The following is a 27,692-nucleotide window of genomic DNA, read 5'->3' on the forward strand; positions in this document are numbered from 1 at the left end:
AAGTATGTTGTGTTCCGTTCCCCCTCTCATTAATTTATGACTTAAAGCAGCACGGATTTACCACTGTGAAGTTATGGAAGGTGGAAAGTTTCCAAAAGATGAAATCCCAGGAATAATGGAAGACACTGGAGTTTTAAATCGAAAGTGAATTATGCCACGTAATGGGTAGGATCAAATTATTTGTTGACATGGAAGACCAGCAGTAATTGACAATAATCGCATGCTCAGGTTCTTTTGCATTAAAATGAGCAACGGAACACTTTCTATGTTTGTCAATTGGAGATTCGAGAGGATTTATTTGTCAGTCACAAAAGTCGTAGTAAATGTATTTTATCGAGTCGTGACTTTTATTTTCGTATCTATGAGAGTCTTAGCGACCACCCCCCCAGTTTGCCCTGGAATGTCACCAGTAAAGCCAAACATGTACTGTACAAATGCAAAATATAAGGTGCTTACCCGTGTAGTGTGTATGGGGGTAATTTAGTGATTAATTATAATTAAATGTCATGAATATCAATGAAATTATATATCACCAGTTTACCTGTTTTTAATACAGATCAGTCTCATAAACTCTGAAGGATTTTGAATTCTTGGCTGAGGCAGGGTCATAGATCATCCAACAATATACAAAAAACAAACAAGTTTTATTTCTAATCAAGGAAGTTTATTAACTCAAATGCATAAGCCATAGGAAATATTAATGTTCCAATACAGCCGTACAAGATGTAATTTCTGCTGTGGTCCCTGATTAGAACTTTATGTGCTAAAAATGGTATACTAATTGTTGTGAGCTCCTAGACAGAAAGAGATAGAAAGAGGGGAAGGTAGGTGAGGGCTGAAAAGAAATAAAGACAGTAGTTAAAGGATCTACACCATGAATTTAAAAAAAATATTTGATATTTAATATCATATGGTGTATGTCCCTCAAACCTTTTTCAAAAGGTTTGAGCCTAAATCATCACTCAGATATACTGATCCCAAGTCAATTGTCTCTGGCTTATACAGCACTTTCAGCTGCAATACCAAAACGTCCTCTTGGGCAGGGGGGGGCTACTGAGCAATTCTGTCTGGCCAGCATCAATGCAATGGCAATGCAAGTGACATCACTTGCATTGCACATTCTGAAATGGCCTGTTCAGACACGCCCATTCTGAAAATCTCTGAAATGAGAATGAATGACTGAATGTTAAAAAAAAATATTTTTTGGGGTACAAGAGACACTGGGGAGCCCAAAAAATACAAAAAACAAAAAACAAAATGAAATTCATGGTGTCAATAAGTTGATGAAAACAAGCCTAATACACATACAATCCTATTGCCGTTGCACATCAGATGATGGGAACAGACCTGTTTGACAGGGGTCACTTCTCAAGTAGCGTTCTGGGGCTGTTGGTATTCGCCTGCCTCACTGCCTGCGTGCCTGGCTTTCTTCGACACTCCTTAAGTGCCAGCAAGTCTTCACTGTTAACAACAGCCGTCTTTTATTCTTCTTTAGAGTCTATATTCTTCACGAAAGAGAGATTGTAGGTGATACTTTCTCTCTCGACTTTCCACTTTCCACTTTCAAACTTTCGACTTTCCACTGTCCACTTTCCACTGTCCACTTTCCACTGTCCACTTTCGACTTTCCACTGTTGTGTTGAAAGGCACAACTTTGATTCCTTTGCAGTAGATGAACGCAATATTGAATGACTTGAAAATGTCAATGAATCTTGTAGTTCCCATTCAAATTGAACAAAACAAGAATACACCTAACTGACACTAAGACAAGAAAAGGGGAGGATAACGTAGATAAGACCAGACAAGACGAGACCTAGACTGGACTGGATATTGGTCATGAAGAGATGGTCTTTTATTCTCCATCCTAAATACCATGTGAAACTCAATCCTCTCCCTGTCATTGGCTGAAACACAGGAAGGTATGTTTGAAAGAAAGGGGGGGAGAAGAGAAATCTGAGCCCACAACATCAACTAATTAACTCAACCTAAAGTTGATTCTCTTACAAGGATTTATTCATTATATTATCGATATTCTCCCATTGTAACTTAGTGTCACGCATCTGGTTCCTATTTAAAAATAATATTGGAAATATATTGGAAATATAATGAATAATGAATAATAATAATCAAATGACAATATAAATGTACCTTCATGCATAAGTGAAAGTATGATAAACAGTTGTACTTAATCATACTTGAATGTTACAAATATAACAGCAAGCTTACACAGTAGGACACGTAATAACCTCTTGTTTAATATGGATAATTAACTATGAACGTATGAAACAAACTCTGCCTCAATTCTTTGAGGAGTGCTTGAGGATCGATGATCTCAAGGTCATAGGTCGCAGGCCATTTGGTTGGAAGCAGAGCTCTCCCTGTGACAGCTAACTGTCACAGACTGCAAATTATGGCATTATTTCCAGTTAAATTTGTCCCAAGTTTGTGTCCTGATATCATGGTTCCATGTCAGCAACATTGTCAATCCTAGCCAGTGGGTCTAGGAAACTCTGTGTGTACATCAGTATATCTGTGCGTGCACGTGTGTGTGCGTGCGGGGCACGTAGACTGCAGGATGTGTGTAAACAGAGCTGTTTGGGGCATTTGACCTCTGGGGTCAACGGCTCCTTCTTCATATGCTTGTAGAGTTGTGTTCATATGCATCAGCAAAAATGGAGGTCCAGTATGGGCTCAATTTAGTGCCAATATTATGTTGTATTTGTAAAAAGATTTTGTATTCGTAAAAATAATTTGTACTCGTAAAAAAAATATTTGTATTCGTAAATAAAAGATTTGTATTCGTAAAAAAAATATTTGTATTCGTAAAAAAAAGTGTTGTATTTGTAAGCAAAAGATTTGTATTCGTAAAATGTGTCCATAAAAAAAATATTTTAAACTTTTTTGCTATATATATTTTTTTGTGTGTTTGTAACATGTGTTAAACATGTTGTAATTGTAGAATTATATTTACAATGAACATTGTGACCAGAAAAAAACAACAGTTTGCTCGCTCGAAGATCTGTTCTACGGATTGCAAAACTTTATTTTTGGCACTCTGCACTTCCGGGTATGAGCCAATCACGTGAGGCCTTTTCCACTACCCAATCATAAAGCTCCATAGGTCTCCATGGCAACATGGCAAACGGGGTTGCCATGTTGCAACCCCAAGAGTTTTAGCTGCAACATAATTCAATTATATAACATTCCCTATAATCAGTAACATGTAGGTGATACCTATGTCTATCAAATATGGTTTTATTGAAAGGCAATCAAAGGCTAGATCGAGTTTAGAAAGCAAACAGGTAATGTCAGGGGGCCTCAGTGCGGCTGCAGAGTTTGATTGAGTGTGAGACTAGGACACTCATTATCCTACATGCCAAAATGTCAAAATGACCGGCTTCACCGGGAATTGTGCGCGTGTATTTTGCTAAGAGATTGGTTACATAGTTTAATTGATATTAATTTATTAGTGCATTAAATTTCCCCATCCACTTTAATGGGAAAATGAAAAAACTCGATTTCAAGTATTTTTTTTTCAGAAACTGTAAGGGCTAGAGTTACAAGACTTGGGGGGAGGTTCATAATTTAGTCAGAAATTATCCAAAAACAAAACTACACCAGTCGGCCTCATGGTGGCGCTATAAAAGCCCCCTTTACGTTTTGGCCTTTAACTTTTGAACCGTAGGTCGTAAAATACAAATCTTTTTTCCCTAGATTCCTTGGGTCATGACGCAACTCCCCATATAGGCCACGCCCATTTGCCGCCATTTTGAATTTTCTTCAAAACACACTTTTAGCTCCTCCTCCCACATATTTTGTCCGTAATGTCCGGGCGCCTCAGTGCGGCTGCAGAGTGAGACTAGAATAATAGAGAGCACATGTTCATCAGCTTGTAATTTTCAATGCAGAACATGTATTATTACCATTTAAGAGTGCAAGAGTGATGCTTTATTATTTTATTGTTATTATTATTATTAGATACTGTATATTATGTGTGTTGGAGGGAATCACATCCTGCCAAAAACTAGACTACAGCGCTGGCATATACATATGGCCTACATATTTTTCTACACTTATAATAGCCTACATGACTCATATATGCTATTTAATGGTAATAGAAGAAATATGTATTCATTCACATTTATGTATTTGACACAGGCCACATCAAATACGCATTTAGCCCTGTGTGTGTGCCATATATGTAGGCATATTTCTTCTATTACCATTAAATAGCATATATGAGTCATGTAGGCTATTAGAAGTGTAGAGAAATTATCATTATTATTATATTAATACACAACAAAAGCCAGGTAGAATCCTCCCAGGAACTGTAAAATATCTCCTAAACAATCTTTTAATAGATTTAATTAACAATAAATATCAATTAAATAATAAAAGTGTTTGAATTATAAAATAACAAATATTTATTAGTCCAAATTAAGTCACAGGCTTTTACATTTTTTGTAGGCCCCTCCCACTAATTGTGCAAGCCAATTACATTGTCACATGTCATCAGAGATCATGTGTAGCTTAAATGGAGTGGATTGGTCCAAAAAGAATCATGTTTTTGCATCAAACGGTTACATTTTGTGCATTTGTGGCGCCCCCTATGGATCAAAGTGGGAATGCTTTTAGGGATTCGTTGAGTAAACTACCCTTGACATGTGATTCAAATTTGGGATTGACCGGACGTTTCGTTCGTGAGTTTTGGCCTTTTTTGTAAAAATCCCTCCCGCTAATTTTGGAAGTCATTTATTGAATGAAATTCCGTTTGGAGGTGTTTATCGTATGGGTCCAGAGATCATGTGCACCTATTTTTGGGAAATTTGGACAAAATATGTGGGAGGAGGAGCTAAAAGTGTGTTTTGAAGAAAATTAAAAATGGCTGAAAATCCATCCTGACGCAAATGTGCGTGGCCTATACGGGGAGTTGCGTCATGACCCAAGGAATCTAGGGAAAAAAAGATTTTTATTTTACGACCTACGGTTCAAAAGTTATAGGCCAAAACGTAAAGGGGGCTTTTATAGCGCCACCATGAGGCCGACTGGTGTACTTTTGTTTTTGGATAATTTCGGACTAAATTATGAACCTCCCCTCCAAGCCTTGTAACTCTAGCCCTTACAGTTTCTGAGAAAAAAATACTTGAAATCGAGTTTTTTCATTTTCCCATTAAAGTGGATGGGGAAATTTAATGCACTAATAAATTAATATCAATTAAACTATGTAACCAATCTCTTAGCAAAATACACACGCACGATTCCCGGTGAAGCCGGTCATTTTGACATATGGCATGTGGGATAATGAGTGTCCTAGTCTCACACTCAATCAAACTCTGCAGCCGCACTGAGGCCCCCTGACATTACCTGTTTGCTTTCTAAACTCGATCTAGCCTTTGATTACCTTTCAATAAAACCATATTTGATAGACATAGGTATCACCTACATGTTACTGATTATAGGGAATGTTATATTATTGTAATCCGTTGTTTATTTCCTGAGCAATGGAATTATGTTGCAGCTAAAACTCTTGGGGTTGCAACATGGCAACCCCGTTTGCCATGTTGCCATGGAGACCTATGGAGCTTTATGATTGGGTAGTGGAAAAGGCCTCACGTGATTGGCTCATACCCGGAAGTGCAGAGTGCCAAAAATAAAGTTTTGCAATCCGTAGAACAGATCTTCGAGCGAGCAAACTGTTGTTTTTTTCTGGTCACAATGTTCATTGTAAATATAATTCTACAATTACAATATGTTTAACACATGTTACAAACACACACAAAAATATATATAGCAAAAACCGAATAAAAATATTTTGCTTACAAATACAAAACTTTTTTACGAATACAAATCTTTTTTTTACGAATACAAATCTTTTATTTACGAATACAAATATTTTTTTTACGAGTACAAATTATTTTTACGAATACAAATATTTTTTTTACAAATACAAAATTTGTTTACAAATACAAAATCTTTTTACAAGCAAGAACATAATATTGGCACTAAATTGAGCCCATAGTCCAGTTTGGATCAGTGAATGAATGGTTTGATCATAGTGGAATTATTCAATTGATAAACCCTCCCCCAAAGCTACTACACCCGCTTGCCTCAAATGTTAACTAGGTGTCCGGAGTATTTGTGCAATATATTAGTCCATATTTTTCAATTAAGAAGTGTTTAAATCCCGTCTGTGACCGATTCTGTCGGCGGTAGTGACGGGGCGCATCTGGTGAAAGCCGGAATTACACTCAATGTAAACAGGAATTAAACGAGGGGGGGAAATGGCGTTCGTCCAAAGACGGGATTAAAACACTTCTTTATTGACAAATATGGACTAATACATTGCACAAATACTCCGGACACCTAGTTAACATTTGGGGCAAGCGGGTAAGCACCTTATATTTTGCATTTGTACATATTTGTACAAAAAATAATCAAATAAAAAAAACGTCCGATTACTCGATTTAAAAAAAAAAACTTTGAATCTTGTGCCATCGAACGAAGCTTCGAATATTCGAGTTATTTGGGTCAGCCCTAACCTCTAGTCACCTTTATTTAAACTCTGAGCTCAGTTGAGGGGCAAGCCCTACTGGCATGATACTGACATGATACTCACTATGATAATGACCATGATACTGACATTATACTGACATGATACTGATATTATACTGACCATGATACTGACATTATACTGACATTATACTGACCATGATACTTACATTATACTGTCATGCTACTGACATGATACTGACATTATAATGACCATGATACTGACATGATAATGACCATGATACTGATATGATACTGACATGATACTGACAATGATACTGACATTATACTGACCATGATACTGACATTATACTGACCATGATACTGACATGATATTGACCATGATACTGACATGATAATGACCATAGTACTGGCCATGATACTGACCATGATACTGAACCTCATACTTGCCAGGAAACAACCATTTGAGACGTTATATTACATTATGAACTGTTATTGCGTTATGAGCGGCTACGCAAGGTTCTTAATGTAACACATTATTACGTTATTACATTATGAAAAATCTGTTATTATGTTATGCACTCAGGATTTTATTACATTATGAGCGGATTATTACATTATGAGCTTTTATTACATTTAGTTTATTACATTATGAACCGTTATTACATTATGAGCCGTTATTGTCTCCGCCAGGCCGAAAGGCATGGCGAGAGAGTATATTTTGCCCCCTGTCCGTCCGCCCGTCCGCCCGTCCGTCCGTGTGTGTGTGTCCGTCCGTCATTCTGTCTGTGTACAGCTAATCTCCGGCACCGTTGGCTTGATCACAGCCAAACTGAGCACACACACTCCCTGGATGCCAATTCAGAACCTCTGCCCCACATTTTTCACATGGGCCTTTTATAGCGCCACCAGGAGGTTGATTTGTGCAAAACATATTTTTTGACAGTACTGCTACAGATTTTATCCAAAAATCATACAAATCGGTACACACTATCTCTATAGTCAATAAACGAAACGAGTTTTTCAGATTTTTCATATTCCATCCTGATTGGCTAAAATTGGCTTCCAAAGTTTGCAGGAGTGCTCCGTTTTGAACAAAATGCCTCAAATCATGAACACAGCATGCAATTTCTGTGACATTTTACACACACATTCCCACTTGGCTGAGGAAGAAATGCCACCCTTTTCACATTGACCTGTTATAGTGCCACCAGCAGGTCTAATTTAACAAAAAACATTTTTGGAACAAAATGCCTCAAATCATGAATGCAGTGTCCGATTGCCGTGAAAGGCCAAGAACAATGGCACCCTTTTCACATTGGCTTATTATAGCGCCACCAGGAGGCCACAATAACCTACCTGACCTGGCGGTGACCTGTGCTCCGAGGAGCACTTTTTTAAGTTACATCATGAGTTGCTACAGGCCTAGTAGTAACCTGACCAGTTTGTTTTGAGAGGTCTGCAGTTTAGTTTTAAATGCCTTTGAGGAACGTACCACGAGGTGCATGCATAGTCAAAATGACATTGGATGAGTGCTCCTGCTTGTGTCCTCAGTGTGTTCCTACTGACCACCGAGGAGATCCTGAATCTAAAACGTGTTCTTTGGTTGACTTTTCTGATGACTTTTGTTGATTTTTTTTCACTTGGAACGTTGGCCTCTAAGATACAACCCAGGTAGGTAATTTCATCTTTCCTTGTGATGACATTGTTGCCCACTTTGACCGCTAAATTTGTTAATACAGCATTACAATAATTACAACCACATTATCAATTTTACGTTGGCCATAAAAAAATAGCAGATGTACAAGTGCGCAACGTGGCACGAAGGGAAGAAAACTTTGTAGATCAATATTACGAAACAAAGCCTACATGGGTATGGGTAAAGGTTTTGAATACAGGCATTTTACGTGTAAGTATTTATGTATTATGGTATTGCTACTTTTAGGGCGCGCTCCCACCGCACTTTTATTTTACCTCTGGGGCGGAATCTGCCAATGCTTTGTCAATGCAAATGCGTGGATTCTTGGAAAAAATCCGCAAGACCATGAATCCACGCATTTGCATTGACAAAGCATTGGCAGATTCCGCCCCCAAAGGTCAAATTTACTTACTTAGTAAAAACATCTGAGTACTTCCTCCACTCTGCATTAAACAGACTTTAGTTTAAACAGCAGGGTGGTGGACATTATAGTTTTCTTTAAAACTATGTAAAACAAAAAACAAGTCACTTTTTTACTGCAACAGGCACAACCCTGCGTTATGTATGTACACTCAGAAATGCATTTTTATTCACTTATAAGGATTAGCCACACACATTTTACATTAGCGGTTGTTGTTCTTACCTGTGTTTTCTAGCAGAATAAATGACGACTGTAAATGTCCGGAGAGGAGAAATGCAGCTCATGTACACACCCAGTCAGCTCATGCACTTCCTCCAATAGAGACAGTGACAGTGAGTATCATGGTCAATATAATGTCACTGACATGATACTGACCATGATACTGACATGATGTTGGTATCATGGTCAGTATCATGTGAGTATCATGGTCAGTATCATGGTCAGTATCATGGTCAGTATCATGTGAGTATCATGGTCAGTATCATGGTCAGTATCATGGGCAGTATCATGTGAGTATCATGTACAGTATCATGGTCAGTATCATGGTCAGTATCATGTCAGTATCATGTGAGTATCATGTGAGTATCATGGTCAGTATCATGGTCAGTATCATGGTCAGTATCATGTCAGTATCATGTCAGTATCATGGTCAGTATCATGGTCAGTATCATGGTCAGTATCACGGTCAGTATCATGGTCAGTATCATGTCAGTATCATGGTCAGTATCATGTCAGTATCATGGTCAGTATCGTGGTCAGTATCGTGGTCAGTATCGTGGTCAGTATCATGTCAGTATCATGGTCAGTATCATGTGAGTATCATGGTCAGTATCATGGGCAGTATCATGTGAGTATCATGGTCAGTATCATGGTCAGTATCATGGTCAGTATCATGTCAGTATCATGTGAGTAGCATGTGAGTATCATGTGAGTATCATGGTCAGTATCATGGTCAGTATCATGGTCAGTATCATGGTCAGTATCATGTCAGTATCATGTCAGTATCATGGTCAGTATCATGGTCAGTATCATGTCAGTATCATGGTCAGTATCATGTCAGTATCATGGTCAGTATCATGGTCAGTATCGTGGTCAGTATCGTGGTCAGTATCATGTCAGTATCATGTCAGTATCATGGTCAGTATCATGTCAGTATCATGGTCAGTATCATGGTCAGTATCGTGGTCAGTATCATGGTCAGTATCATGTCAGTATCATGGTCAGTATCATGGTCAGTATCATGGTCAGTATCATGTCAGTATCATGGTCAGTATCATGGTCAGTATCGTGGTCAGTATCATGGTCAGTATCATGTCAGTATCATGGTCAGTATCATGGTCAGTATCATGGTCAGTATCATGTCAGTATCATGTCAGTATCATGGTCAGTATCGTGGTCAGTATCGTGGTCAGTATCATGTCAGTATCATGTCAGTATCATGGTCAGTATCATGGTCAGTATCATGGTCAGTATCATGTCAGTATCATGGTCAGTATCATGTCAGTATCATGGTCAGTATCATGTCAGTATCATGGTCAGTATCGTGGTCAGTATCGTGGTCAGTATCGTGGTCAGTATCATGTCAGTATCATGGTCAGTATCATGGTCAGTATCATGGTCAGTATCGTGGTCAGTATCATGTGAGTATCATGGTCAGTATCATGGTCAGTATCGTGGTCAGTATTGTCACGGCCATCTGTATTGGGGTACTCAGAAAATATATCTATTACCTTGCTTACTGTAAATCACTCTGGATTAAGAGCGTGTGCTAAATGCCTAAATTGTAAATTGTTAAGGACACAACAATGAGACAGACAACAACTCAGATCTTAAAGTATAAGAGATTTAAAAGTATTTGAATACTGGAACCAAAGATGCTGCGACACTCTGCCAGCACTGCCGCCTCCTTAAATACACTACATACAGAACATACAGAAACATGAACAGACAAGAAATAGCAATCTGTATTGCCCACCCCCTGACCCAAGTGTCATTTATAAGGGGGTTTGAGAAAACATAGGATAACAGATCTTCAGATCAGATCTAATCTATTCAGCTGTTCTGGTACAAGCAGCAAATACCTTTAACATAACTCTGCTGTCCGGCAGGAACCAGCTAACTCCAAAATGTTCATTTTTCAGGAAATGAAAAAAAAAATCACACCCTTGGCCAATCACAATCATAGACTGTTATTGGCCAATCACGGTGCAGGGTTTGTTGTACAAATATCCAAACCTCACTTGTACATTTTTGGCCAATCACAGCGCAGGATTTGTTGTACAAATATCCAAACCTCACTTATAGGGGCGGTTTCACCGCCCAAAAAATGGAGTTAGGAGGTTTTGTTCATCATTGATGAGAACAGCTGAATTGACCTCCAAGCTCACAATGAGGCTGGAGGTCAAAAGGGGGTGAAGCCTGGAGTCAGCTAAACCAGCTAACTCCACCCCCCTTTGCTGGAGTTAGCTGGTTTAGCAGAAAGTTTGAGGATCCAATGGAGTTTTGTCCGAAGCACTTTTTAATACTTTTCATTGGTTCAATATTAGATATATGGATTTATGGAAAAAATGCAAAAGCGGGAAAATGGAGTTAGCTGGTTCCGGACAGCAACGATAAGTACCATGCCCTCAATACGAGATGTTAATCTCATCCAACTTTTCCACAACTGTTTATGGAGGGAGGGTTTATTTATTGTTTTAATACATGAGTTAATTTAAATGTTCACATCAGGATATCATGTCAGTGTCAGGGTCAGTAGCAGGAACGATAAGAAATACCAAGTTGCTGACCTTCAGGAACAATCTTAAAAAGGAGGAAAAAAGTTGCACACTCTGGCTCGATATGCACTTATGCAGTGATGTACTGTATTTGATTGACGTTTCGGCCTGTTGGCCTTCCTCAGAATCAACAACATGTATCAGTGTCAGTATCATGGTCATTATCATGTCAAACAAGCTGAAAATGGGTTGCGATGTGATGCATTGTTAGCTTGTAGATTTTTCAGCAGTGTAGAAAGACACTCCATGCCATCTTACCCTTTCTATCTTTTCTAAATATAACAATCGTTTCTGACCGCAATTTAGTCTGTCAGAAAAGACCCTGCAGTGCAAACACTTGAAAAGTGAGATGCGACACAATGTTCAAGAAGTTTTATTTTGTTTACACAAGACAAGGCCACATGAACCGGCCACAAGGATTGGATGGTGACATCCCTTAATCTATCCTTAGCAGTGAACACTGATCAACACAACTTTAGTTTTAGCTATTAATGACAATATCATAAAAGGCTGCCAAAAAAAGCCTACTGTAATATTAATACTTGATTATAGAAAATTCAAAAAATGTATGCTCACACAGATAAATGAACACATATATAGTCAGTCAGTCAGTCAGTCAGTCAGTCAGTCAGTCAGTCAGTCAGTCAGTCTCTCTCTCTCTCTCTCTCTCTCTCTCTTTCTCTCTCTCTCTCTCTCTCTCTCTCTCTCTCTCTCTCTCTCTCTCTCTCTCTCCAACACATACACGCACGCGCACTCACACGCGCACACGCACGCACACGCACAAGTACTACAAGGAACTCTCATGCTTGTCCTGATTTGTACTACTTCTGTAACCTTCCTTCGTGTCTGAACTTGTGTCAGCTTCCTCCTTTCCCTTCCAGAGACAGATGAGTGGACAGATACAGCTGTTGAACACATGCAACACTGTGCAGACTGGCAAACCATACGAAAAGACACCGCTGCCTGTGACTTGAACAACCGAGAGCAACAATACAGGAGCCCAGCAAATGAAGTGGAAGAAGGTCACAGGCCATAAAACTAGTGACTCTCTCTCTAGAGTCTCTGGTGCAACATTCTGTCTCTTACGCTTTCTGAAGCGGCTCATCACAATAACAATAATGGGAAACACAAGTCCAAAAAGGAAGCGGGAAACCATCACGGCTTTGATGTAATCGTAATTCTCTATACAAACGGTTCCATTGGTCTTGTCGTTTTTCTGCAGCTCCCTGGACAGTAAGGAAGGCACGGCTAAAACAGCTCCCAGGAACCAGCTGAGAAGGACCGTACTGCCGGACACATCGGGGAGGCATCTCTTAGGGACACACCAGCGCACGTTCCAGAAGGTTATGATGAGCGTGGTGGAGAACATGTTGACAAACGTGACGTAGGAGCCCATCTTGCACATGGAGCTTCCAAACTCCCAGGAGAAGTAATTGGAAGCGCTGATCAGAGACAGAGGAAGGAAGAGGCAGCGGATGAGATGTGTGATCGCCAAGCCGAGGATCTGTGTCCATCGGGCCAGTTTCGGCTTGTATTTGAAAAGGGCCACGATCACAGCCAGGTTGAGCAGCAACCCGAGTAGAGCGAAAGAGTACGCCGACACGTATAGGAGTCTGAGCGACTTGACCAGTTGATCGGTTGAATTGATCAGTCGACCATCAGTTGGTTTGATCACTTGATCTGGATCGATGGTCCCCCAAAAATGATCAGGAGGAAGGCTATAGTCATAATCTGGAGAAGGGGAGGTGTCCACGATGTTATCCATGACCTTGAGAAAGAAAGAACATATTATACATTTTACATTGGTGCTACAAATGTATGGACTCATACAAAGCAGAGCCACAATTCACTGTCACATGTCAATTTGTAGATCTGCTATTCAGGAATAAGAACAACCTAAAATAAGATAAAATCTTTGAAAATGCCTGTGATATCATGAAAAAAAAAATCATACATAGGCTACAGAGCGTGGATTGAGATGCAATCAGAAGCGCTGATTTAAAAACGGATTCATCTGCAAAAAGAGAAAGAAAGACATATCCATAAAAGAGTGCATTTTTGGGGTTAAATGTGAGCACTAGGAGTAGGAGATGGCCGTTGCCATCGCCTGTATCCTCAAAATGAAACCCCTGAAGGAGTTGTCATTTCCTCTATTTAACCTTGCTACTGTAGTTGCGCTCCAGGAATAAACTTACAGGAAAGCTTATCGTAGCGGCTTCCTTTTTCACTGCAGTTATGTAAACTTGGCATGTTTCCCAGATTGCGTCAGTAATGTTGTTGATATAAATATATATATATGTGTTTGGGGTCCTTGAGGGGATTCCAGGGGGTCCCGAGCAAAATGTGTTAATACTGTACAGCATTACTATAATTTTAACCACATTATACATTTATACATTGGCCATTGAAAAATAGCAGATGTACAAGCGTGCAGCGTGGCACGAAGTGGAGAAAACTTTAGTAGATCATTATTACGAAACATAGCCTTTCTTACACTTTGTCCATTTGATAATTGCCGTCTACATGCTCAAACGGCGTCACGATGCAACATGTTGTGAGCTTGTAGATCAGATAATTTTGAAAAAGATTTGTACAAATATATATATTTTTTAACTTTCTTTGGTGCTATGTAAATATATTTTTATGTCAATACTTAAGCCTATGTAGGTCTAGTTGTACTCATTGACATGAGTGAATGTTTTGAATACGGGCATTTTACATGTAAGTATTTATGTATTATGGTATTGCTACTTTTACTAAAGTAAAAAGATATGTGTACTTCTTCCAACTCTGCCCGAAACAGACTTTAGTGCAAACAGCAAGGTGGAGGACATTATCATTTTCTTTAAAACTATAAAACACAAGACAGCCGAGTTTTACTTTAACTTTTTTCAGTGCAACACACACAACCATGCTGTCTGTATTTACACTCACAGAAATGCATTTTTATTCACTTATAAGGATGAACCACACACCTTTTACATTAGCGGTTGTTGTTCTTACCTTGGCTGTGTTTTCCAGCAGAATAAATGACAACTGTAAAGGTCCAGAGAGGAGAAATGCAGCTCATGTGCAGACACCCAGTCAGCTCATACACTTCTGTGAAGACGCTGTATCTAAACAACACTTACAGGAAGGAGGGACTTGGATTTCCTCCGATTAGAGGGTGATTCATAGAGTGGTTCTCAAACATTCTTATCATCATAAACTCTGATTGAGGGTACGGTTGAGGGTCAACTCGGCCATTTGAAAATAGCCGATCATTTGAAAATAGCCGACAGTTGAGGGTCAATTCGGCCATTTGAAAATAGCCGATCCACAAGCTCACAATGCGCCGCGATGCGACGCATTGTGAGCTTGTAGATCTGCTATTTTCAAAATACTTTTATACATTTGAAAACATGAAATGGGACATTCTGCATAATGAGTACTTTTATTTTTGATGCCAATGTAACAAGTAAGAGTAAGAGTATTTTCTATATTACAGTATTGATACTTTTACTTGAGTAAAACACGTGAGTACTTTTCCCACCACTGTCAATTACAGATTGACAAGGTGTGAGTAAAATTACAAAATAAAATAACTTAAATAGTACCTAAAACTACTCAACTAAAACAAAGAACATTAATTAAAATTGCTCTGAACTGACCAAATGACGGCAAGGAGAGGATTTTTAAAGGAGTAGTTCACCCAAAAAAGTGCTTATTTTCTATCAATGACACTATTTTGGGGGTTTTGTTGCATTCCTAAGCCAATAATTTGATGACCGCCGGAGTTTCCAGTAGAAGACTCACAGAGTGTCCTACTGAGTCTCATATTGACTGATGACCCGGTCATCAAATTATTGTCATAAGAATGCGACAAAAACAAACAAAATATCCATGAATTCAAGGCTTCATGGGGTGTGTAATTGATGGAAAATAAGCCATTTTTTGGGTGAACTACTCCTTTAAAGACTTTTGAAGCTCATTCCAAGAAGTTGAGCCGCTGACAGAGAAAGCCTTGCCCAGCTCTGTCTGAACATGAGGAACCTTGAGCATTAGAAAATCAATGGAGCGGGACATTTTTCTGTGTCAGCATGGAACAAATAGAAGCAGGGAGCATTCCAGCAATTTTCCAGCCAGGGAACCTGAGAAGAGAAGATTTGCGAATGTATAGAATGTACAATTTTTCTAAATTGTTCAAAAACAGCAGATCTACAAGCTCACAATATGTTGCTTTACGACGTGTGTGTTTTTTTTTTGTGGCTGATCTACAAGCCGCAGGCATTTCTGCAGTAGCCTAGCCAAATAGTGTGGGAGTGAAGAGCTAAGAGGTAATTATGTCAAGTCAAAACAAGACAAAAATAACTTTATAGTATCCTACTATATCCTACTATCCTACTATATAATTGGAGTAACCTCTGTCGACCGGGTATGGGCTAGTATAATTAACCTCTGTCTGTCTGTCTTGGGTGGTGTCTTGGGTCGACCGGGTATGGGCTAGTTATACACTAATCATAACTGAGAATACCATGAGAGGATGCATGAGTCACTGGTTTACAGAGTTATGTGGTACAATAACATCATTAATTATTTGATGATATTAGGGCATTATAGCCAAGTGGTCCTCATTTTTCTTTATTCAAGGTACCCTGTTTGATATGCAAATTTAGGTCATGGACCCCCATAACTGACTGTACAAATGTGTACACCTTGTAACTACAAGAGTGTCCATTTGTACACAATCGTAGTACAGACCTTTTAGGGTCAATTTAGTTCCAAACTATCAGTTATTTTGCTGGGGAGCCCCTTGAAGCCCTTCAAGGACCCCTGGGGGTCCCCAGACCCCACTCTGAGTATCACTACTAGCCTATATGTAAGACTGGCACCTATTGTAAACTATTTATTACTAAATAATTATCCGGGCCAGATATCATCGCTGGCGGGCCAGTTCTGGCCCACGGGCCGCCTGTTACCTAACACTGCTGTAGTATGATCAAATAGGGCATTCATTTACGAAAAAACATAAAAAGAATATGGAGATAAGACGTTTCTGCTGTGGTATGAGGTGTGGTCAGATAATGAGAATAAAGTCAATGGCAGGCGAGTGACCTAGAATAAAGTCAATGGCATGCAAGTGACCTGAAAACTGAGACAGGAAAAGATAAAAAACAGCGAGGGCTGCCAACTTTTCAGAATACATTGGAGTGAGATGTGGTGGCGTTTGCTGCAAACTTGTTTTGATTTATTGTTGTACTTAAAGTAAAGATTTTTATTTATTTACATCCATTCCTGCAATTTCTTAACTCCTTTCCCCAACCAGGTATTACAACTGGTACGTTACTGTAGGTGGACTATAACCCTGAAGAATGAAATCAAGTCATTTTGAGGTAGGGGTGGGAAAACGTATTGTATGTGTTGTATTGGCCCCTGACAGATAATTCATTGAGTGCACATTATTATAGATATTTTAAAGTTAAAAAAATAACTTTCTTTAACCCTCCAAAATTAAATCAAGTCATTTTAAAGGGATATTTCACTTTCAAAAAAACTTTTGGTCATTTTATCGTCTACTCAGGCTTTTGTGAGCCCCCCAGACCGTTTTTAAGTTGCTTGATTCAGTATTTAGATATTTGATATTCATTTTATCAGACACGCCCCCTTCCTATACAAACCCATTATAACTTCAAACTCCATTTTTAACATGTTAGATTCGTCAAAAACACCCGTCCTTGGTTCTGGTGACTCACCCTGCCCTCCTAATACGCGAGGGGGCCGTGTTTTTTCGATAACTTTTTTCATTTATTTTTAATATTTTATTTGTAAATGAAAAAAATTCAATACATTAAAAAAAATTAATAATAGCTTTAGTGCTTAGCTTAGCTTAGCGCCATATTGCCTCATCTGTTTTTTTATGTTTCATAAACTGAGTTAACACTGGAGTTATTGACGACTTCCACTTGTATTTATTCATTTTGTCCACATGAGGGCAACAAAGACTTTTTTATAAAAACAGATCAACGGAGTCAGATCTTTACAAGTACTTCACACTATTACATTTATCACACTCACTGTATTAGTTCAATTCAATGGATTTAGATGAATATTGTGTTTTTGCCCCTAGCTGTCTGTCAGTCAGTAAGTCTGACAGTCAGTCAGGGATTATTATATTATAATTACAGTATAATTACTTACTTTTTTCCCGGAATTAAATGTATAGTAACGTATTGGTGTTCCAGGTCTAAATGGGTTCAAACAAGGGTTCTCTCAGTCCAATAGAACGCAGTGCTGATACTGTACGTTTAACTTCCTCCTTGAGGACAGGGTTTAACAAAATACTTTTACATGTCGTCATACAAAAAATAATCGGAAAAACTTAAATGATTAGAAACTTGGACTCTGTGCACAAAAATAAGGAAGACTCCAATACAATTAAACATGAATTCTGATGCTCTGATTCACTGTTCCAAAACAAAAGAAAAGATAATCAGATAGATGTAGCACTATTAACCATGACAGCACAACTCACTCACATCAAACAGTCTCTATAACGTTCTCTTGTAGTATAGTCTGTGAGCCAGTATAGGGTTAGTTGGTACCATCTGAGGGGAATAATGCTCATAGTGATTTTTGGCCAGGTATACATTATTATTACATTATAACACTACCAGATGTTACATGATTTTATTTTTTACATTTTTATTTACATGTTGGTGTTGTTATTTGCTGTCCTGTTTGAGATCAATTGTGCAGGCCTTTTCTGTTGTAACTGCTTTAATACCTTTTTTTTTATTTATCTCATTGTATGTAAAAGCACTTTGTGAGTTCTCTCTATGAGAAGTGCTATACAAATAAAATGTACTTACTTACTTACCAGAAAATGAGACAGTTAAATTAAACGTTTACAAATTAATCTCCTGTGACGGAGCCCATGCTCGAGGTGGCCCCTAAGTGCTTGAGAACAGTGTGGGTTAAGCATTCTCTGTGCCTTTTCTTGATGTAAACTAGAAGGGTTTCTTTTTATCACTGTTTATCCTTATCCTGTAAGCTGTAACAATCACACCTTTAATAAAGATTATGTTAAAATAAATAATCACCATGAGAATTATTCCCCCCAAATTTGGGGTCCTGGCTCACATGAACTGGGGCTGGAACCTCCAGGATAATCGATTCAAGCCTCTTTAATACTATTTACTCTGTCAAGAATGAATGATTAAACGAGTTCGCGATTTTGCAAGCCATAGAGGTGCTTTGCATGTAAAAAAATAAACTGCTGAAAAAAGCACCTGCTGCAAAGGTGATATTCATGTATGTAATGTCAATCCGGGAAAGCATCAGACTTGTCATGTCATTTTAGACTTTATGTTTTTTTAGATAACTGTTAGGATTTAGAAGGCATTTGTAGAATTAATCACCTACACACTTACAATAGGCTATTTAGTTTATTGAATTTCACAATACATTTCCTTAGAATCTATTTATCATGGTATTACATCTTTAGGTTATTTACAGAGGAAACCTTGAGGAAAATCTTGAAAACAGAAGTACATCTTGTGTAATGTATAGTCACTATGTTGTCACTGCCAGTAATACAGAACATGTAGTCTGATCTTCGCCCATCGTTTTTCAAAAAGAGAGGATCAATAATAAGAGAGACTCATCAGTTTGAAGTAGAATGATTCGTTTCTATGTACAGGTATAGGCTAAATTTGAAATGTGTGTATTGGTGGCATAGGGAATGGATTGATAACACACAGAAAGCTACCACCGCTGCAATATTATCACATATTTTCTAGCACTAGGGGAGTATTCCTTCCAAAAAATCCCTATGAGAATTGTTCCCCCTACAAGTAGATGGTAAATTTGGGGTCCTAGCTTACGGACTACATGAACTGGGGGTGGAAGCTGCATGATATTCGATTTGTCCCACTTACTGTAGGTTAAAACATTTATGAATGAATGAATTAGTGATTCTGCAAGCCATAGAGGCGCTTTGCATGAACTGTGTTAATTTGTGTTAATTGAATGTCATAATACATTTCGAATCTGTGTATGTAAACATGGTATTACATCTTTAGGTTATTTACAGTGGAAACCTTTGTGTAAAGGCCAGTCCACACCAATGATTCACAACGCAACTAGTTATAACTGCAATACTTGCAACCATTTCCCCAAAGGCACCGGTCTGCAACTGGTCAGTCCAGACCACTGCAGTTTCTTCAAGTTGCGACTAGTTGCATGGGTGTGAACTGGCCTCAACATCTTTCATGAAAACAGAAGTTCATCTTGTGTCATGTATAGTCAATATATATTATTACCAGTAATAGATGACATTTTTAGAGTTGCTAATTGTAACAACTTTTCTACAATACCCACCATTTTCCAAAGAGAGAGAGTGTCAATAATAAGAAAAACAAACATCAGTATGTAGTCGAATGCCCCATTCGGTTCTATTTTGAAAAGTGTGTTTTGGTATGGGGTTATGAATGTAGTGATAAAACACAGAAAGCTACTACCGCTGCAATGCTATCACATATTTTCAAGCACTATAGGGTTGTATACCTTCTCAGAAATCACTGTGAGAATTATTCCCCTCAGGTGGTACCCATGGCCCGAAATTTGGGGTCCTGGCTCACAGACTATAGTTTTCTTGTTCAGAGAACATTAATTAAGAGCTATGTTTATCGGTGACGTCTGGGGATTTGCGTAAATGTGCCTCGATTGTGCTCAGTATCCATATAACACAAAAAGTCCTAAGGGCTTGTTTCCATTGTGGTCGTGTTAGTCATGGTTATTATCATGGTGGTCAGTATCATGTCAGTATAATGGTCAGTATCATGCCAGTATCATGGTCAGTATCATGGTGGTCAGTATCATGTCTGTATCATGTCTATATCATGTCTGTGTCATGACAGTATCATGGTCAGTATCGTGGTCAGTATCATGGTCAGTATCATGTCTGTATCATGTCTGTATCATGTCTGTGTCATGTCAGTATCATGGTCAGTATCATGGTCAGTATCATGGTCAGTATCATGTCAGTTTCATGGTCACTTTCATGTCAGTATCATGGTCAGTATCATGTTAGTATCATGTTAGTATCATGGTCAGTATAATGTTAGTATCATGTCAGTATCATGGTCAGTATCATGGTCAGTATCATGTCAGTATCATGTTAGTATCATGTTAGTATCATGGTCAGTATAATGTTAGTATCATGGTCAGTATCATGGTCAGTATCATGGTCAGTATCATGGTCAGTATCATGTCAGTATCATGTCAGTATCATGTTAATATCATTGTGATGACCCATCCTATATGTGTGTAGTGGTGGCTGTGATTCTAATGGTATTCTCTATCCCTGTGTAGGAGGAGAGGGCCAGCCTGCTGGGGTGTGTCCTGGGAATGAGACACACCTGGTCCCAATCATTCCCTTGGGTATAAAACCAGGCTGGCTGAGATCATTCTCTCTCTCTCTCCCACACAGGCAACAGTGCTTGGATTTGTTTGGTTTGGTTTCAGTTGCTTTTGCATCCGCACATACAATACATGCTCATACATGCTCATACATCCATACACCTTTTACACTACTGATATCACTGACTATTCACATCTCATACTTTATGCACCTTTTTTAGCTATAAATAAAAGAACGTTAAGTTTAATCCTGTGTGTCGTCTCCCTTTTTGTCATGATGTGAGCCAGTTCATGACAATCATGTTAGTATCATGGTCAGTATCATGTCAGTATCATGGTCAGTATCATGTCAGCATCATGTCAGTATCATGGTCAGTATCATGGTCAGTATCATGTTAGTGTCATGTCAGTATCATGGTCAGTATCATGTTAGTATCATGGTCAGTATCATGGTCAGTATCATGTCAGTATCATGTCAGTATCATGACAAATAAGCTAAAAATGGGTTGCGATGTGATGCATTCAAGCTTATAGATCTGTTCTTTCAGCAGTGTAGAAAGACACCTACTTGTTCTATCTTTTCTAAATACAACAATCGTTTGTGACCGCAATTTGATCAAGAATGTTCAAGAAGTTTTATTTTGTTTACAGACTAGGCCACATGAACCGGCCAAAAGGATTAGACAGGCTAGAAAGGCCAGAAGGATTAGACAGGCTATGCCACAAGGGTGGCATAGCCTACTTTAATATTAATACTTGAATATAGAAAATTTAAAAATTCCTATGCCCACACAGATAAATGAACACAGTCAGTCTGTCAGTCAGTCAGTCAGTCAGTCTCACACTCAGTCACTCACTCACCCTCTCTCTCTCTCTCTCTCTCTCTCTCTCTCTCTCTCTCTCTCTCTCTCTCTCTCTCTCTCTTGCACGCACGCACGCACACACACACGCACGCACGCACGCACGCACGCACGCACGCACGCACGACCGCACGACCGCACGCACGACCGTAGTCACCGCACACACACACACACACACACACACACACACACACACACACACACACACACACACACACACACACACACACACACACACACACACACACACACACACACACACACACAATCTACAAGGAAGACTCGTGCTTTTCCTTATTTGTACTACTTGTGCAATCTTCCTTTGTGTCTGGACTTGTGTCAGCTTCCTCCTTTCCCTTCCAGAGACAGATGAGTGGACAGATACAGCTGTTGAACACATGCAACACTGTGCAGACTGGCAAACCATACGAAAAGACACCGTTGCCTGTGACTTGAACAACCGAGAGCAACAATACAGGAGCCCAGCAAATGAAGTGGCATATGGTCACAGGCCATAAAACTAGTGACTCTCTCTCTGGAGTGTCTGGTGCAACATTCTGTCTCCTAGTAGGAGACAGAATGTTGCTACGTTTTATGAAGCGGCTCATCATAATAACAATTATGGGAAACACAAGTCCAAAAAGGAAGCGGGAAACCATCACGGCTTTCATTCTCTTCACAGCCGTTGCAGACGGGCTTTTCTGTTTGATGAAATCGTAATTCTCGATACAATCGGTTCCATTCGTCCCGTCGTTCTTCTGCAGCTCCATGGACAGTAAGGAAGGCACGGCTAAAACAGCTCCCAGGAACCAGCTGAGAAGGACCGTACTGCCGGACACATCGGGGAGGCATTTCTTAGGGACACACCAGCGCACGTTCCAGAAGGTTATGATAAGCGCGGTGGAGAACATGTTGACAAACGTGACGTAGGAGCCCAGCTTGCACATGGATTTTCCAAACTCCCAGGAGAAGTAATTGAAAGCGCTGATCAGATACAGAGGAAGGCAGAGGCAGCGGATGAGATGTGTGATCGCCAAGCCGAGGATCTGTGTCCATCGGGGCAGCTGCGTCTTGTATTTGAAAAGGGCCACGATCACAGCCAGGTTGAGCAGCAGCCCGAGTAGAGCGAAAGAGTACGCCGACACGTACAGGAGTCTGAGCGACTTGACCAGTTGATCATTAGATTTGATCAGTTGATCATCAGATGGTTTGATCACTTGATCGATGGAGTCCTCAGGAATCCAAGAATCATTAGTAGGATAGTCATAATCTGGAGTTTCCGTTATGTTTTCCATGACCTTGGGAAAGGAAGAACAGATATTTTACATTGGTGCTACAAATGCATGGACTTATGCAAAGCAGAGCCACAATTCACAGTCACATGTCATTAGTAATATTGGTTAAACTGATGATTTCCTAGCCTGGAATCCAGACTGATTTGCTCCGTTCAGTGTATTTCCTTTTTTTTTGTTGAAAAAAAGTGGGAAAAAATAAGTTAAACTAAATCCTGGTTAACTCCATCTCCATTTCTGAAATAGCATGAAATGAATTAACTTTTTCCCTCATTGTGTTATATTCCTGTCATGGATATTAGTCTAGAATCCAGACTGATGCTGATTTATTCCAAAATTGTCCACATTTTTGTTAATTCATTTCCTTCCATTCCAGAAATGGAGACATACTGGCCAGGAGTTCAGAGGCACTATATCAAACAAAAACAAGAGGGTGGCAAAAAAAAAGAAAAAAAGCTTGTAAATCTGTTTAGCCATTCGTGAAATAGAACAAACCTCTAAAATAAAATAAAATCTTTGAAAATGCCTGTAATAACATGAATGTAAGGTTGACACAAAACCACAGCATACATACAGAGAAAAAAATAAAATGAAATATCCATAAGTTAATTTGAGGTCAAATGCGAGCTCTATAATAGGAGGAGGCTATTGCCATCACCTGCATCGCCACCAAATGACACCCCTGAAGGAGTTGTAATTTCCTCTGTTTAACCAGCTTGCTACTGTAGTGCCCTCCAGAAATAGACTTCCTCCGTACAGGAAAGCTTATGGTAGCGGGTTCCTTTTTCACTAAGATCATGTAAACTTGGCTTGTTTCCCAGACTGAGTCAGTAATGATGTTGATATTTGCGACTGATTAAATCAGTGGTTCTCAAACGTTGTGTCAAGGCCCCCAGAAGAGAACATTTATGTTAAAAAAGTACCACAATGATTTAAAATAGCAGACCTACAAGCTCTGTGAGCTTGTAGATCTGCTATTTTTGAATAGCCAACATATAAATGGATATAGTGGTTACAATGATTGTGATGCTGTAATAACTAATTGAAAATAGTTGATCTACATGCTCACAAGGCGCCATGGCACAACGCGTTGTGAGCTTGTAGATTGGATCTTTTTTTTTTTATAACATTTTTATTGATTTTCACACAAAATCTAATATGCATTTCAAGTACAAAACCAACATCATTGAACTCAGTATCCCCCACCCTTCTCCCTTTTGCTTTCATAAAGTTATTATACTGTATTTCTTTCTTTGGTTCTGTAATATTCATGTCAATACTTGTGTACTTTTACTCATTGAGATGAGTAAAAGTTTTGAATACAGGCATTTTACGTGTAACAGAGTATTTCTGTATTGTGGTATTGCTACTTTTACTTAAGTAAAAACATCTGAGTACTTCTTCCACCTCTGCACGAAACAGACTTTAGTGCAAACAGCAGTGTGGTGGACTTCATAGTTTTCCTTAAAACTATAAAATACAACAGCTGAGTTTTACTTTCACTTGTTTCACTGCAACACGCACAACCCTGCTGTCTGTATTTACAGTCAGAAATACGTTTTTTTTTTACACTTACAAGGATTAGCCACACACATTGTACATGAGCGGTTGTTATTCTTACCTTGGCTGTGTTTTCTAGCCGAATAAATGACAACTGTAAATGTCCAGAGAGGAGAAATGCAGCTCATGTGCAGACACCCAGTCAGATATGCACTTCTGTGAAGACGCTGTATCTAAACAACAGTTACAGGAAGGAGGGACTTGGATTTCCTCCAATTAGAGAGTGATTCAAGATAGTGGTTCTCATCATCATCATCATCATCATCTTTATTTAAACTCTGAGTACAGTTGAGGGGTAAGCCCTCATTTTCAATGTAGCCGAGGTTACAATAATAGACACAGTCCAAATCCATTACAGATTGACAAGGAATGTGAGTAAAATGACAAAATAAAATAACTTAAATAGTACCTGAAACAAATCAACTAAATTAATTAAAACAGGCGCAATGAGGACCATTCCTCTGAACTGACCAAAATGATGGCAAGGAGCTGATTTTTAAAGGAGTAGTTCACCCAAAAATTACTTCAATTACACACTCCATGAAGCCTTGAGTTCATGGAGATCTTTGGGGGGTTTTGTTGCATTCCTAAGCCAATAATTTGATGACCGGCGGAGTCTCCAGTAGAAGACTCACAAAGTCTCCTACTGAGTCTCATATTGACCGATGACCCGACAAATTACTGGCTTAGGAATGCGACAAAAACAAAAACAAAATCCATGAATTCAAGGCTCTATGGGCTGTGTATTTGCTGGAAAATAAGTCATTTTTTGGGTGAACTACTCCTTTAAAGACTTTTCAAGAAGCTCATTCCAAGAAGTTTAGCCACTGACACAGAAAGCTGCCTTTCCCAGCTCTGTCTGAACATGAGGAACCTTAGCATTAAAACATCACTGGACATTGTTCTGACATTTTTCGGTGTCAGCATGGAACAAATATAAGCAGGGAGCATTCCAGCAATTTTCCAGCCAGGGAACCTGAGAAGAGAAGATTTGTGTAAAAAAAATATTTATAAAATGTACAATCTTTCCAAATTGTTCAAAAACAGCAGATCTACAAGCTCAAAATGTTGCTTTGCGACGTGTTGTGAGCTTGTAGATTAGATTTTTTTTTGGCTGATCTACAAGCCCGGCACACAGGAGTTTATCCAGTAGTAGCCTATAGAGTGGGAGTGAAAAGGTAAGAGGTAATTAAGTCAAGTCAAGACAAGACAAGACAAAAATAACTTAATATAGTATTATACACCAATCATAACTGAGAATACGAGATGATGCATGAGTCACTGTTTTTTTTTTAGTTATGTGGTACAATAACATCATTTATTTTTTGTCGTTTTTTTACATTAAGTATAATTCATTTTTTCATTATAAAGTAATATCCTATTTTATCCAAAAGCATATGACAGTGCGCAAATAGGAAACTAATTCAATGCAAAATGCCTAACATGCCAAAACTTGAAAAATAACAAAACAAAGAAACCTGGGCTGTGTCAGTCATGGGGTACAGCCAGCCGTTTAGCGTGTGTGGGTGTACACACCATACAAAGGGGATTTTAAGTTCATTAAAACGTTCAAAAAGAACCTCTGGAGACTCCCTTTCGAATGGAGATAAACAAGCTCTTTCATAGTTCAGGAGCTCAAGGTCTCTTAGATATGGAGAGAAATTGTATGAAACAGCTGCCTGTTATTCACTCAGGCAGAATTCGATCAGGTGGGGGTAGATTCTCTATTTGGACATTATAGCCCAGTGGTCCTAATTTATTTTTTAATTCAAGGAAGCCGTTTGACATGCAAATTTAGGTCATGGACCCCCATAACTGAGTGTATAAATGTGTACACTCTGTAACTACAAGAGTGTCCATTTGTACACTTTTGTAGTACAGACCTTTTAGAATCAATTTAGTTCCAAACTATCAGTAATTTAGCTGGGGACCCCCTTGAAGCACTTCAAGGACCCCTGGGGGTCCCCAGACCCCACTTTGAGTATCACTACAAGCCTATATGTATTATATCAACTGTCAACTATTTACTAAATAATTTGCCGGGCCAGATATCATCACTGGCGGGTAAGTTCTGGCCCACGGGCCGCCTGTTGCCTAACACTGCTGTAGTATGATCAAATAAGGCATTAATTTACGAAAAAACACAAAAAGAATATGGAGATAAGACGTTTCTGCCCTGATATGAGGTGTGGTCAGACAATGAGAATAAAGTCAACGGTATGTGAGTGACCTCAGTGAAAACTGAAGCAGGAAAAGCGAGGGCTGCCAACTTTTCAGAATACATTGGAGTGAGATGTGGTGGCGTATGCTGCAAACTTTTTTAGAGTAAACATTTTTATTTATTTACATCCATTCCTGCAGTTTCTTAACTCCTTTCCCCAACCAGGTATTACAACTGGTATGTTAGGTGATTGATCTACATGCTCACAAGGCGCCATGGCACAACGCGTTGTGAGCTTGTAGATTGGATCTTTTTTTTTTTATAACATTTTTATTGATTTTCACACAAAATCTAATATGCATTTCAAGTACAAAACCAACATCATTGAACTCAGTATCCCCCACCCTTCTCCCTTTTGCTTTCATAAAGTTATTATACTGTATTTCTTTCTTTGGTTCTGTAATATTCATGTCAATACTTGTGTACTTTTACTCATTGAGATGAGTAAAAGTTTTGAATACAGGCATTTTACGTGTAACAGAGTATTTCTGTATTGTGGTATTGCTACTTTTACTTAAGTAAAAACATCTGAGTACTTCTTCCACCTCTGCACGAAACAGACTTTAGTGCAAACAGCAGTGTGGTGGACTTCATAGTTTTCCTTAAAACTATAAAATACAACAGCTGAGTTTTACTTTCACTTGTTTCACTGCAACACGCACAACCCTGCTGTCTGTATTTACAGTCAGAAATACGTTTTTTTTTTACACTTACAAGGATTAGCCACACACATTGTACATGAGCGGTTGTTATTCTTACCTTGGCTGTGTTTTCTAGCCGAATAAATGACAACTGTAAATGTCCAGAGAGGAGAAATGCAGCTCATGTGCAGACACCCAGTCAGATATGCACTTCTGTGAAGACGCTGTATCTAAACAACAGTTACAGGAAGGAGGGACTTGGATTTCCTCCAATTAGAGAGTGATTCAAGATAGTGGTTCTCATCATCATCA

The 27,692-nt window shown here is 38.9% G+C and overlaps 3 protein-coding genes across 4 annotated transcripts in view; all 3 read right to left on the minus strand.

The window, feature by feature from the left end:
- LOC308104057 (chemerin-like receptor 1) overlaps window positions 1-14,481 on the minus strand; it is a 43,983-nt gene extending 29,502 nt beyond the window's left edge. Inside the window, exon 1 of the mRNA XM_080454324.1 lies at window positions 14,411-14,481. The gene's annotated coding sequence lies outside the window, so the exon portion shown is untranslated. The remainder of the gene's footprint in view (window positions 1-14,410) is intronic.
- LOC308104041 (chemerin-like receptor 1) overlaps window positions 1-24,865 on the minus strand; it is a 38,678-nt gene extending 13,813 nt beyond the window's left edge. Inside the window, exons 1-2 of one of the 2 annotated variants that reach the window (XR_013934786.1) lie at window positions 24,580-24,865; window positions 18,661-22,964 (exon numbers count right to left, since the gene is read on the minus strand). Coding sequence is in view for 1 of the 2 variants with exons in the window: in XM_080454293.1 (XP_080310419.1) it covers window positions 21,936-22,961 (1,026 nt within the window). In the remaining variant the exon portion in view is untranslated. Of the gene's footprint in view, window positions 1-18,260; window positions 22,965-24,579 lie in introns of those variants that run through there. The other variant, XM_080454293.1, reaches the window with a different exon arrangement.
- LOC308104050 (chemerin-like receptor 1) lies at window positions 11,765-17,623 on the minus strand. The gene is made up of 2 exons (XM_080454312.1): window positions 17,585-17,623; window positions 11,765-13,175 (listed from the first exon to the last, which is right to left on the minus strand). Exon 2 carries the CDS (start codon window positions 13,170-13,172, stop codon window positions 12,195-12,197), a length of 978 nt encoding a protein of 325 aa, XP_080310438.1. The 5' UTR covers window positions 13,173-13,175; window positions 17,585-17,623; the 3' UTR covers window positions 11,765-12,194.
- Window positions 24,866-27,692: the final 2,827 nt, after the last annotated feature.

Source organism: Gymnoscopelus braueri (genome assembly GCF_963280865.1).
Source record: "Gymnoscopelus braueri genome assembly, chromosome: 2".
In the NCBI taxonomy this organism is placed as follows: Eukaryota; Metazoa; Chordata; class Actinopteri; order Myctophiformes; family Myctophidae; genus Gymnoscopelus; species Gymnoscopelus braueri.